Source organism: Plectropomus leopardus, chromosome 23, assembly GCF_026936395.1.
Source record: "Plectropomus leopardus strain MGB_pleo_1.0 chromosome 23, ASM2693639v1, whole genome shotgun sequence".
Taxonomy (NCBI): Eukaryota; Metazoa; Chordata; class Actinopteri; order Perciformes; family Serranidae; genus Plectropomus; species Plectropomus leopardus.
The window spans coordinates 20,868,520-20,882,711 of record NC_142198.1 but is presented as its reverse complement, the minus strand read 5'-3'; the positions used below and the strand labels follow the sequence as shown (position 1 = coordinate 20,882,711).

Here is a 14,192-nt window from a genome sequence, read left to right as displayed (position 1 = left end):
GACAAAAGGAGAGAGAGAGCGCCTAATATGTTCGTCCGCTTCGTTCACACACACACACACACACATAAACACACTGGCGGGGCTTGTGATTGAGCGCTGTGAGCCAAACATTTGATACTACAACATAATCCCAGTATCAGTATCAGGACTGCTGGACCGCTGGGGTTTCCATAATCTCCCTTGTAATTAGTGGTTAGGGGAGTTAGCGGTTAGCTTCTTCAGCGACTGCAAGTGGATTTTCTACGCCTGTGATTCTCAAACCGCGGCCCCGGGACCCCCCACCTGAGGGTCACCGGAAAGTTCAGAGTGTGTGGATGAGGAGTGATACGTGGGGACCACTTGTGCTGCGAATGAAGCTCGTCTGGAGAGTAACTCCTCTGTGTTTAATAAACTTTTTAATCTCCGTGATTAAATAAAAGATCTTGCATCAGAGTTTCAATTTCATAACTTCTATCTGCAGCAGGGACGCTCAGTTTGCTTTGCTCGAGGGCCACTTTTGCAAAAAGACAGGAGGTCAGGGGTCAGTCGCAGCAGCCCCATGCATGCTTTGAGATTTTAGCATGTTTTTTTTAAGGATTTAGGACATTTCTAGGATATTAGGACATTTTTTGTAGGATGTTTCCAGGATTTAAGGATGTGTCTAGGACTATAGGACATTTCTTGGATTTGAGGACATTTCTTGGATTTGTGCATGTTTCTAAAACAGAATCTATAGAATCTAGAATAGAAAATTAGGATGTTTCTAGGATTTAATGATATTTCGAGGATGTTAGGATATTTCTAGTATTTTACGATGTTTCTAAGATTTTAGCATGTCTCCTAAATTTTAGGATGTTTCTGGGATTCGAAGACATCTCTAGGATTTTTGGAAGTTTCTAGGATTTTGGAACATTTCTCAGTTTTTGGACATTTCTAGGACTTCCAGGATGTTTCTAGAACTTTCTAGTATTTTGGCGCATTAGGGGCTTGGCTAGTAGCTCTGTTGGGAGGGCGGTGGATCCTCCACTGGCACTTTTTTGATAAACAAGCTCTATTTTGATGCTGTTTTATGCACACTGGCACCTTGTTTTTTGGGTTTTTTTATTGTAAACAGGAAAATGGTTGGGGGGCCACCCAGCACCTTATCAGGGGCCAGTTTTGGCTCACAGGTCATAATTTGATCATCACTGATCTATTGTCACGGCATTCAAACAAACATTTGAACCTAACAGAGGGTGACCTGAGTGCACGGGTCTTTATAAGCCTTAAATACATCTTCAATGCATCTTGTCATTGATTTCTCAAGTTTCAGGACACTTCTTTCAAAAGACAGTCCCTCATTTTGATGTCAGTGGAGAGTCCTGCCTCCAAAATCTCCTGGTTGTTCAGTTGTGTTGAGACCCAGAGTGACTGTGAATGATGCGGTCATTTTCACAGACCTCAGGCCATTCAGTGACCCCTCGTGCTCTGTGGGGACGCATCTGCATTCGTTATGTTTCTCTGACTGAAAGGAGAGTTTGCTGCTCCTTTAATCACTGACCAACCAGGAGCAGCAAGTTTTGGACAGAGAGTGAGAGATGATCCTCTGGTGACACCTAGCGGACAAAATAAATACGTGAATGTCTGACAAAGACAAATCTCTGCCCTCAGGAAACTAAAGAATCAAAACTCTGAATATTCTAATAAACAGAGAAAAGTCCAAAGAAATGTCCAGAAAAAAAATGAACTTAGCAATGTTTAAGTTCCTAATTTAAAGCCCTAAAAAGGGTTTCACCGTGAGAAATAAATAAATAATTAATTCAATAATTCAGTGTTCACAGTTGGGCCTTTTGCTATCTCAGGGTTCCTGCAGCTTAAAGAAAATAATATTTAAGGCTTTTTAAGTCTTTTTTAAATGCCACTCAGACTGAAATTTGAGACCAAAATTCTAATAACCAAAACTGAAGGACAGTTTCATTGTGCCCAAATTTTTATTATGACAAAAACCATATTTTTGGACCAATGAGAAAATTAGATTATCATTTTAAAAGTGGAGCACATTAAAGACAATTAACATATCATAAACCAATATTTTGTTTAGTGACAGAAATGGGAAATATGTGGCATTTTGAGAGCTTTCTTGGTGATTTTGTGTTTTTTACTCTGCATATGAGGAAGGGGAGACAGCGGGGATGATATGCAGCAAAGAGCCAAGGCTGGAATCGAACCTGCGGCCGCTGCAGCGAAGATGTAGCCTCTGTACATGGGGCGCCCGCTCTACCAGCTGAGCTACAGGGCGCCCTATAATGTGTTTTTATCCAGATTTGCTCCTCATGCATGCATTCGCACACCGATGGCACCCTGCAAGGTGATAGTCTAACCATGGAAAGAAATTTGGGGTTCAGTGTCTTCCCCGAGGACACTTGGACAGAAGGACCTAGTGGACAGCCTCCTCTTCAGCCACAGCTGCTTTGACACAAAGATCAGAGGCCAGTTTCAAACCGGGGATTTCAGCTATTTGCAAAATGTCAAAAACTACAATCAATAACAGAGGAAGTCGTGATGAGAACACACGACACGACCAGCTGCGCGCCACTTTTCTCCGAGTCTCCTTCCGCTCGTCTGTCTGTCGTCGACCGCTCCGTCCTCCTTCCCATCCCACCCCTTCATCCTGAAATCCCATGGAACAACATTCCCCAAATAATGGAGGCACACAAATAAACAAGGAGGCCTGACTTTGAGCTTCGGATCCCACACGAGAGCCCAAAAAAACACACACACAAACACACACTCATGCTATATAACTTCCTTGGCCTTGGAAAACAGAAAAACAATTAGGTAAGTGCTGAAAAGCAGGGTGTGTGTGTGTGTGTGTGTGTGTGTGTGTGTGTGTGTGTGTGTGTGTGTGTGTGTGTGTGTGTGTGTTCACTGACAGGCCACAGTGTCTCCTGCAGCGCCTACATGCTTGTTTACTGGCAGTGGAACCACAAAGAAAGACACACATGCATGCTCATGCTCACACACACACACACACACACACACACACACACACACACACACACACACACACACACACACACACACACACAGAAGCTGCTTCTGATTAGCAGACAGAGAAATACATGATGGGGAACAAAAAACAATTGTGGTGCGAAAGCAGAAGAGCTCGTAACACTGTACAGCCCTTATCAGCAAACACACACACACACACACACACACACACACACACACACACATTTCATTAGTCATTTAACCCTTACAGCCCGTTTTAATATTAAACACAGTTCACACTTTTCAAAATCAAATTCTAAAAAAAAATTACAAATTAATATGATTTTCTACTTTTCAATGTTTTTAATCATACATATCAAATATTCATTCATTTTCAGAATTTTTACCCTTTAAAAGACAGTTTTGCCACTATGTTTATAGATTTTTAAAAAAAAAAACACAAAACATGAATTATTTTCAATATACTACATTTAATTTTTTTAATTTTTTATTTTTACTATCACAGCCTGGAATATTTCAGTCATTTCCAGCAACCCTGACTGTGACAGTGCACCTAACGGAAACGGCACGTATTTTCTCCATATGCCAAACACGGTAAATGATGACATCATCGGTGGACAATAAAAAAAATGACAAATTCAAAGGAAAAAGCCCAGAAATAATACAAGTTGAAACAAAATAGGAAAAAGGCTAAGTTGGGTGAATACTTTTTGAATTTATTTGTGCCCTTTGGTGCACCAATTGGCATAGTTTTGCTATTTTGAAGCATCAGAAAGCCATGCGTTCACACTGTGCGAGGATAATACATCATTAATGTGAATATTTGTTATAATCTATGAAATGTGAACGTAGCAGAGATCAGAGCAGAGTTGTTTTTGCTCAGATTTTGAACCTTTTTTTATCTGTCCATCATGAGTCTGAAACTGTTAGAAGACTGTGATGCTAAATCGATGGAGCTCTTTTAACTGTATATTGTTGATGCGCAGTGATGTGTGTCTCTGTACCTGCTTGATGGCGGTCTCTCCGATCTTGTCCGAGTGTTTCCTGATGCTCTCCAGGAAGTCTCTCAGCTGCGTCATGGCCGTTTCGCGGATCTGAGTCCTCAGTTTCGGGATGTTTTCTGCCATAATGGTGCAGAAGCGGTACTGACCCGCCCGGGGAAGGCACGTGTGCTCCAGTTGCTCCAATGTCCGCAGCGCCGGGTAGTACCTGACAAACACACACACATTTATTCAAACATAGTCATCTGAGTTTTCTGTCCTCACACAGACGGTTTATCTTTTTAGGTTTGTGCAGATTAAACCCGACTTCCAGGTTACATTAAGAAACACTTGCAAAACTAACAGAAACACAGCAATAAAACAATGTTCTGGCTGTCAGATGCATAACCAAAAGCAAACAGCAACACACACACACAGAAATAACTACACTCAGATACACCTCGGGGATCTTTAGCAATACAATATCCCCCAAACACTTCAGCCCACTTCACTCCACTGCATCTCTCTCTCTATCGAGGAGCAGTCGCTGTTGGCTGACCTCTCGCTGCTCTCTGCGGGCCCAGCAACCGCAGGACAGAGAGAAGTAGAAAAACACACAAACAAACGACAAATTTATGACCAACCAGACTCCTGTCTGCAGGTCAGAGCGAGGGCAGGCAGGAGAGAGAGGGCGAAGCAGCCTGCATTTCTATTCTAAATGTTCTGGCTCCATCTGGTGCCCACAGTTAGAAACAACAGTCAAGACGGTCCAAGTGCACCGTCTACTTATGCAATAACTATTCAAATACATATAAAGATCAGCTTCGGGTATGTTTTCTTCAAAGTTTTTGGCTTTTTTTTTCTTTAGAAGTTTTTGGATTTTTTTAAAATTTATTTTCTAAAAAAATTCATGGCAATTTTTACAATAATAATATTAATAATATTTTTCTTTAAAAATGGTGATATTCAAAATTTTGGCCTTTTTTACTTTAAAAATTTTAGGGATTTTAAATGAAATATTTTGACTTTTTTTTCTTAAAAAAAAAAATCAAGAAAAAAATGATTTTTTTCTTTAAAAATGTTTCAAGATTTTGGCAATTTTTACCTTTTTTCCATTTAAAAATAAAGGTGAAAATATTTTTTTTTTAAATAAATATTCTTGCTTTTTTTCTTAATTAAATTTATTTATTTATATTTTTAAGAAAAAAAATGTTTTTGTTTTTTGGTGCCTTCCAAGTTTCTTTAAAACACTGCAAAAACTACACCATTTATCCCTACCAGCAACTGTAAAAACTACATATCTATCATATCTACATATCCCACATGTTGATACTCAAACTATAAGATGTGCAGAATAAGACAGAGATATAACCCCCCAAAAAAAGGAGTCCGTAACTTACCTTTTGGCCTTCATCTGCTCCTGAAGTCTGCTGTACATCTCCAGCACTAAGGAGGAGAAAGACGAAACAAAGACGATTAATCCTGTGTGAAGGTAAGAACACAAAGACCAGATCTGGTACTTCCTGCCTTCGTCGAAGTTGAAAGGAGTAATAAAGTTTGTTGTCTTGGTTCAGACTACGGAAGCTCTATGTTCCTGTTTGATAAACCTCATAAGTGGAGGTGTAACTGATTGGTTGGTGCATTTATATACGATAAAAACATTTTTTCACCTTGTTTTGAAAACTGAAGTGAATTAATAGCACAGACAAAAGAAAACACCACTGGTATGTAAAGGCTTTAAGGGGGTGAAAAACCGCTGTAGAACCAGAATTTCTGAGGGCCTGAATATCAGCCCAGAGGTACTCCACACTGTGCACTTAATGCTCATATCTGGTCTTTTACCTGGTAAGCAGTGTGTCAGTTTGTCGATGGTGGTGGCGATGTTTCTCTGCTGCACACGACACTGCTGCAGCTCCTCCATCGAGCCGATGATCTGCAGGAGGAGAAAGAGGAGATGAAGAAAGCAGCATAAGTTAAGAAGTCTCCAGAAAACCGATGGAACAGATGTTTGTGAAGGAGATAACTTACAGGGTTCATACACATTTTAACAATAAATTTCCATGACTTTGAGTCATATTTTTAAGACCGTACATTATCTGAAACGTCCATCCATACTCCAGTTAGTTCTTTTTCATTACTAAGTAATAGCTTTTAAAAAAAAAAATAAAAAATGTAATAAATTCTGAACAGGATCAGAACTGAATATTATAGTATAACTTAAGGACAGTTATTTATTCACAAGAGGGGAGGGGGTGGGGCAAAAAGAGAGAGGGATGTCAAATAATTACGGGGCATACGACTTTAAAGGGCTGTACTTTAGATGAATGTTACTCCCAGATATTAAGGATAACGTTTTGTTTTGTTTTTTTTGTCTTGTTTATTTTTGTTTGTTTTTTTCCAATTTCCCACCCAACAAACAAACAAACAAACAAACAAACAAACACACACACACACACACCCTAATATTCAAATTTTTGCATGACCATATCAGCTCTGAACCTACCTCTTTGCCATCATCCTGAAGCCTCCTGTTGGTCTCAGTCACCTGACTCTGAGAGACAAAACAACAAACACGTGAGAAAAAAACATCAAGAAGTAAAATCAAACACAGAGCTCAAAATCTTCATAATTCTCTAAATCTTTGAATGGTCCTCCGGTTCCCTCCTTACCTTCAGTTTCTGCGCCTCCCCTCGCACTTTGAGCAGCTCTGTGATGGAGTCGACGAATCCCTGGAAGTGATGGTTACACATCTTCTCGATCTCTCGGTCGTGGTTCCTGATCCGCGCGTCCAGCTTCTCCATGAAGAGGCCATGTTCCCGACCGTCGTACACCGACCTGGTCAAAAAGAACGACATGATTTAAAATCCTGTGAAATCAAAGAGCAACTTTTGAAAGTTTTATTTTACCCCTAAAAAGTATTTAAACATTTGAACTCTGAGCAAATTAGTTTGATTTATTGAAAACAGCTGACAAAAAAATACATTTGTAATTCTATATTTTACTTCATTGTTTTTAAGTTTTAATTGTCTCATAGAATTGTTTTTCAAGGCATTCCCTTGTTTATTTATTTTTTTGCTTTCTTTTTCATATCTGTTTCTTTTTCTTTCATCACTTATTGCTTTCTTCCCATGTTTTTTTTTTTAAATCAAAACAATTTGCCCAGCTTGCAAATATTTGCTTTTCTGTGCACATAAACATTTTAAATACAACAGTGACACATTTCAAAATTTTGAGAGATTTTTAGACCAATTTCACTGGCCCTATAGACTGTAATAATGCATTAACATCCACTTAAACTCACTTTTATTGTATATATTGTGTTGTATTATTGGGTTTTATTACTCCAAGCTCAGCTTTCATACATTTCCTGTTTAAATTCTAAGCGCCTAACCAGGGACAGGGGTTTGCAAATCAGCCCTGGCTATAAACCTGTATGCACCACATCTACTGTTTATTTGATATATGTAGCAATATTTAATGTCAAATAAACAAGTATTTAAAAAAAAAAAAAAATGCCATGTGTTAAAAGCAACTTTATTGAATCACTGAAAGATCTCAAAAGACAACAAATAAATTGCTGAAAAACTCATTAGCTGCTAATTAAACGCTCTGCAAGTGACAGAAGACGGGCGAGGCAGAGGGGGATGGGAAAGGGTGCATTTACAATATGCGTCTTTAGGGGGCGTTATTGTACTGCTCTTCATCAACACTCTGCTCCTCATCTGCACACTTTCACCAATCACAGCCTGCTTTAATTTTGAGCTTTAGGCAAGTTTATGCTTTAATGCCTTGCTTAAGGACATGTCAACAGTATGAGAAATGCTGTCACAAGTCCATACTACGTATGATAACACCTGTTCACAGCACACTTTGTCATAGTACGCTTTACTTTAAAAATGTTTTATTTTACTCAATTTTATTTTAACTTCCTCTGACTAAAACATTTATGTAATTAATGGATTAGTTGATGGGAAGAAAATCAATCAGCAACTATTCTGCTCAAAAAAGGCCAAAACTTTGATGACAGCAGCCTTTAATTTTAAATTCAGCAACAAAAAAAAGATTTTTTGATGTGTTTATCCACTGATTAACTGACTCCATCTGATTTGGTTGGAAAATCCTGATTTTGTGAAACATTTCACACTTTCTGTGTTGGAAATGTGCGGAGCAAAGAAGAGGAGCTGCTCGTGCTCACCTCTCTGAGGTACCAGGCACACACTGCGAACACACACGACCTCAACTCGTACACACACTCAGGAAACAGCTATTGTTCAGAGACTTCACAGGAGAATTAAGTCATCCTTCTTTACATTTAGCAAGCTGTACGTCTCTGCTGCTTATGATTAGAGGTTGACAGATTAGCAGCCTGGACGATTATTATTTCATATTGTGAATTTTGCAGATTATCTGTATCAACTTTTTATTTGAATGACCACAGATAAACTTAGTAAGTAAAAAAGTGTCAGCATGGAAGTGTTGTTTGTATATTACAAATTCTAGATTTCGAGAGAAATATTTTCATTTTTATTGTAAATGCATATCTGTCACTGGTCTCATTAAGTTATCGGCCCTAAAAAACAAATATCGTTGACCCGTACTTATAATACTACAGTATGATTGTAACTATGATCCGAGCATCCACAAAACTAATCTGGATTATCATTTAATCCACCTAACAGCTGACACGTTGATAATATTATCTCTTTCTCTCTCCTGTTTATTGCCTTCTCATATCGTCTAGACACACAGCGGACATCCTCATTCAGTCATCTGTTTATGGTATTATTTCTATGTTTATATTTTAATTCAGTGACTTAACTGTGTGTCGAGGGCAGCGGCTGCACCTTTGTTAACACACACGCTCAAAAATGCACACGTTTTTTAAATTTCATTGTATTCGTTTCAGATTTATGACATTTCTTTGTTCGATGTGCAAACACTGTGGCTGGTGTTTGTGTGTGCCTCTGTGTGTGTGTGTGTGCGTGTGTGTGTGTGTGTGTGCGTGCGTGCGTGTGTGTGTGTGCATGCGTGCGTGTGCGAGTGCATGTGTGTGTCTAAAGAAAGCCCTCCGTGGCGTCAGACCTGCTCTATTGTACAAGTCGGGCATTTCCTGGTCAACAGGAGGAAGGGTGGTGGAGTCAAGACATACACAGGTGTGTGTGTGTGTGTGTGTGTGTGTGTGTGTGTGTGTGTGTGTGTGTGTGTGTGTGTGTGTGTGTTGTGCTGTTTTTGGAAGGAAAAGAACACAGGAAGCACTATAATGGCTATTACACAGACGGCTTGTACACAAAAATACTCCCGTTTTATTTTTTCTAGCACACCTGAGAGCAGTTTAACACATAATTTGACAGACGACTTGTTTTATTCAAATCTGCCACATTCAGCTTTGTGGTTACTTGGTGATATTTTCACCGACAGACAATAATTTCTCATCAATTATTTTTTAATATGCATTTTATCTACATAACACTGTATTCACACACATTCATTGATTAATAATGAGCTGCCACAATTAAAACATTTGCCACCATTAATAGATTTTCCAGCTGTTTTTGGCCTACTTCCAGCATATTTATGTGTCCACATTTATCAAAAAATTGAAAATGGCTGTTAGTTATTCTTTTCACTTTTTTTCTGTTATCTGCAACAAAAATCTAAAAGCACAATATTCTCCTTTTCCTTGTTCTCATCTTTGAGTGTCTTTGAGTTTGTTGTCAGCAGCAGTAAGTAATCAGCGAAACACAAACTACATAGAGAGAAGAGCGGAAAAAGAGCGACGGAGGGTGAAAAGAAATGGTAGGATGGAGATTTATGAAGGAGGTGGTGTGAGATGAGTGGATGACAGCGTCACTGAAGAGGAGGAGCATGGGGAAAAGATGGCTGTTTGGACAAATTTGGGGAACTAACAGTTTGAAACAGGGAGCAGTGACAAGAACTTCCAAGAAAGCTGCTCTGAATTATGACATCACTGTAAACAGCTGTGTGCGTGTGTATGCATAAATGAGTGTGTGTGTGTGTGTGTGTGTGTGTGTGTGTGTGTGTGTGTGTGTGTGTGAGCTTGACAGCTGGCTAAATAGGATCTTAACCCACTTAAGACGAGCACACCAACCCCTGAGTGCATAAATGAGTGTGCATAAATGAGTGTGTGTGTGTGTGTGTGTGTGTGTGTGTGTGTGTGTGTGTGTGTGTGTGTGTGTGTGTTGGTGCACAGACAACAACAGACTGATGACTCAGCAGGGTGTGTGTCAGCTGCTGTAACAAGCTTGTGGCAAGTTACTCCCTACACACACACACACACACACACACACACACACACACACACACACCCGGTAAATTCAGATTTATTTGGGCCGTGCGAAATGTCTGATATGTGAGAATATTCCATCCAGAGCTCTGCAACGTGGCAGAGGACAAAATCAGAATCCTATCGAACTAAAACGACCACCACACGGTTTTTGCAGAACATTGTGATGTCATAGTTGACCTATGACCTTTTGGATAGAAAATGTCAGCACTAAATTTTAAAATCTTTTTAGACTTTTGTGTGAACTTTTGTCCTAATTAGCAAATTAGTTCTTTAGTTATGGTCAGAAAACATGTTTTATAACATCACCATGACCTTGACCTTTGACCACCAGATACTAATCAGTTCAGCCCCAAAGCTTTACAAAGTAAAAGTTCCTCCCATGCTGACACTTTCTTTGCATGTTTTAATTTATTAAATTTATCTGCAATCATTAAAATAAAATGCAGATGCAGAAAATCTGCAAAATACTAAATATCAGCAGAATTAATCAGCCAGGCTGATAATCTGTCGACCCCTACTTAGTAGGAAAATTTATTTTCGAAATAAGGACTAAAAAATGAATATTTTGTGCATGTATATTCAGTGAGTGATGCCACGTGTGACAGATGCGGGACCAGTAAATCAGAGAACTGCTGAGGACCACGAGACTGAATACACACCAGAACCAGACATCAGCCAAAACCAAACCAAAACCTGTCAGGAAGCATCAAGCATTTGCACAAAATTTCACTGCATATTTAGTCTGAAAACAAAGGTTGGACTGTAATCTCCAGTGTGTGTAGAGAACACAATGACTAACATCAAAAATTATACCTCAGACGGTCTATTACTTTCTGACGTTTATACCGTGGCCACAAGAAAAACAAAGAGTTTAACTCATGGTTAGCGCACTCTCACCAGGTGACGGCAAAGCCTCAGTATTGTTGCTATGGTTACCTGCAGTTTAACAAACACTGCGCTCTGATTTAAACAGTGGTTTAACTGTCCGGCAAAGCTTCTATATATGAGCACGACCAATCAGAAACAAGCATTTTCTATGGATGTAAAGCAGAAAACCACACACATGAAGGTCCCCTGTCATTGAAGCAACTCACCAGCTGCACGCTGTTAGACACAGGGTGGAGCTCACTTTCTCTCACACACACACACACACACACACACACACACACACACACACACACACACACACACACACACACACAGAGGGAGAGTTTCTAAGTCACTGACGAGCTTCTCCACGCTCGCAGCAGCTCGACTGTAGACGGCTGATTAGATTAGTCGATGTCACAAACAGCACACCTTGGAATGAGCTCAGCCCGCAGACAAACACAGATAACAAATATGAGCGGTTGTGACACATTCAACTATTTCTGAAGCTGCACACAAAAACTACACAATCAGTCAGCAACAGTCAAGATACAAGTCCAGGGTTCACACACATTTTTACCAATAAACACTCAGGACATTTCCATGACTTTTAGGCAAGACCACACGTTCTCCAAAACGGCCATCGATACTTATCAGCTCTTTTTCATAACTGTATTATAGCTTTTTTAAGCTTATTTATTTTTAAATAATGAATATGAGTGATAAGAATAATAAAAGTTAATTTTTTAAAGTTTTGCTTTTTTCGTGTAAAATAACTTGGCATGTTTAAAGACATAATTTGGCAATTTTGCTTTAATAACTTTTTCAATATTCAAAGACAAAAATCTGTGACTTTTTTTTCCCTTTAAATTCTGAGGATTTTTTTTTTTCTTTAAAATATTTTGGCAATTGTTTTCCTTTTGAATGATTTTTTTTTTTCCATTCAAACATTTTTGTCCATTTTTTTCTTTGAAAAGTTTTGGGTATTTTTGTTTTTATTATTCTTTAAAAATTCAGGACACTTCAGTAAAGCTTACAGACCTCTGCTAAAGCACCTTGGTCCTGACTGCATCACTGTTGTGCCCCAAATGGCTTTAAAGCACATCCTTGCACTTAATACTGTATAATTGCCAGTCAGCCATAAAATACCAAGATGTGATGTTTGGTCCGTATCGCCCGGCTAATTCACATAACTACTTCTATAGAGAGCCTTTAGCAATAATGAGAAAAAAGACATGCCCTGTGGAAGAAAAGCACTTTGTTTATGTATTGATTGCTACATTTTCTTGCATTTGTTCGCAATGTTGGTGCTAAATGTGTGTGCTGTAGCAGACACGGGGACACTGCTGAGAACTGCTCTGTCATCCACTGTCCGTCTTTTTAATCTCTCTTTGAAGTGACTCTCTCATCACTCTTGTTTTTATAATCACAGCAGCCCTGTGATCATCAGCCTTTCTGCCCTCAAACTGCTCCTCTGTGTTTATGTGAACTGTAAAGTCTCAGGATAATTGGTGTTGGAACGAGAACTGAAAAGCAGAGTTAAACTCAAAGAGGGGAAAATAAAAACAGAGGAACAGAAAGACAGATTTAGACTCAATCTTCTTAGTCTGATATGTTTAAAATAGACATGAATAAATATATGCTGATAACTCCACAGGCATTAAAAGTCTTCAAATACTGTGTAATAATATTTTAACAATTCGGAGGAAAATTAGACCTGACTTTAGGTGAATGTTTGTAACCTGAGGGAGCTGGCTGACGGATCAGCTCTGCTCCTGACAGATTTATCCTGAGTTATTCTGCTGTCAGGCAGGAATGCTGCAGCCGGCCTCAACCTGCACACTGCTGCTGCAGGAGGACACACACTAACACACGCACACACCACCACCGTGATTTTTGATAAATGTCCTAAAATCCTAGAAACATCTTAAAATATGAGAAATGCCCTTAAATCCTAGAAATGTGCTGAAATCCTAGAAACTTCCTAGAATCCTAAAAACTTTCAACAATCCGAGAAATGTCCTGAAATCCTAGAAAAATCCTAAAATCCTAATAACTTCTTAAAATCCAAGAACCTTGCTAAAAGCCCACGAATGTCCTGAAATCCGAGAAACATCCTAAAATCCTAGAAACATGCTAAAACCTAGAAACTTCCTACAATCTAAGAAATGTCCTAAAATCCTAAAAACTTCCTAAAATCCGAGACATGTCCTTCACTCCTAAATGTGCTGAAATCCTAGAAACGTCCTAAAAGCTTAGAAACGTGTTATAATGTGAAAAATGTCGTCCTAAATTCCTAAAAACATTCAAAAGTTAAACCTTACAACCTAAAATCCTAAAAACTTCCTACAATCTGAGAAATGTCCTAAAATCGTAGAAAAATCCTAATAACTTCTTCAAATCCTAGAACCTTCCTAAATTCCCACAAATGTCCTAAAATCCCACACGTCCTAAAACATCATATAATCCGAGAAACATCCTAAAATCCTAGAAACATGCTAAGTCCTACAAACTTCCTACAATCCAAGAAATGTCCTAAAATCCTAGAAAAATCCCTAAAAACGTCTTAAAATCTGCAAAATGTCCTAAGTCCTATAAAATCGTAAAATCCTTGAAACCTCCAAAAGTTCCACAAATGTCCAAAAAACTTCATAAAATCTGTGAAAGGTCCTAGAATACTTAACACGACCTAAAAATCTTTAAAAGTCCTAAGTCCAAGAAACATCCTAAAATCCTGGAAACATGTATGTTTGCTGCGACTTGTCCCAGTCCTCTTGTCGTTTTGCAAAAGTGACCCCAAGCAAAGCAGGTTGAGTATCTCTGGTCTTTGGCATAAAGATAAAAATAGCACCAGAAAGGAAACTGTTTATAATCACTGCCTTTACACGCACCATCCAAAAATATGCTTTCAAAGCCAACAGCAGCGTCTTTTATCATCTGATACATTACTCTATTAAAATTTTCTCTTTTTAACATCACTCCGGGCTGAAAAAGAAAAAAACAGAAGCCAATGATGAAGCTGACAGATCCAAACATAGACTGTGTTGTTATATTTTGAGTGTGTGAGT

The 14,192-nt window shown here is 38.8% G+C and overlaps 1 protein-coding gene across 2 annotated transcripts in view; it reads right to left on the bottom strand.

The window, feature by feature from the left end:
• The window catches only part of exoc6b (exocyst complex component 6B), a 141,920-nt gene that overhangs the window by 124,060 nt on the left and 3,668 nt on the right, over window positions 1-14,192 (bottom strand). For both annotated transcript variants that reach the window (XM_088073991.1, XM_088073992.1), the window contains exons 2-6: window positions 6,620-6,785; window positions 6,454-6,501; window positions 5,793-5,883; window positions 5,351-5,396; window positions 3,975-4,179 (exon numbers count right to left, since the gene is read on the bottom strand). In XM_088073991.1, the coding sequence (XP_087930117.1) occupies window positions 3,975-4,179; window positions 5,351-5,396; window positions 5,793-5,883; window positions 6,454-6,501; window positions 6,620-6,785 (556 nt within the window). The remainder of the gene's footprint in view (window positions 1-3,974; window positions 4,180-5,350; window positions 5,397-5,792; window positions 5,884-6,453; window positions 6,502-6,619; window positions 6,786-14,192) is intronic.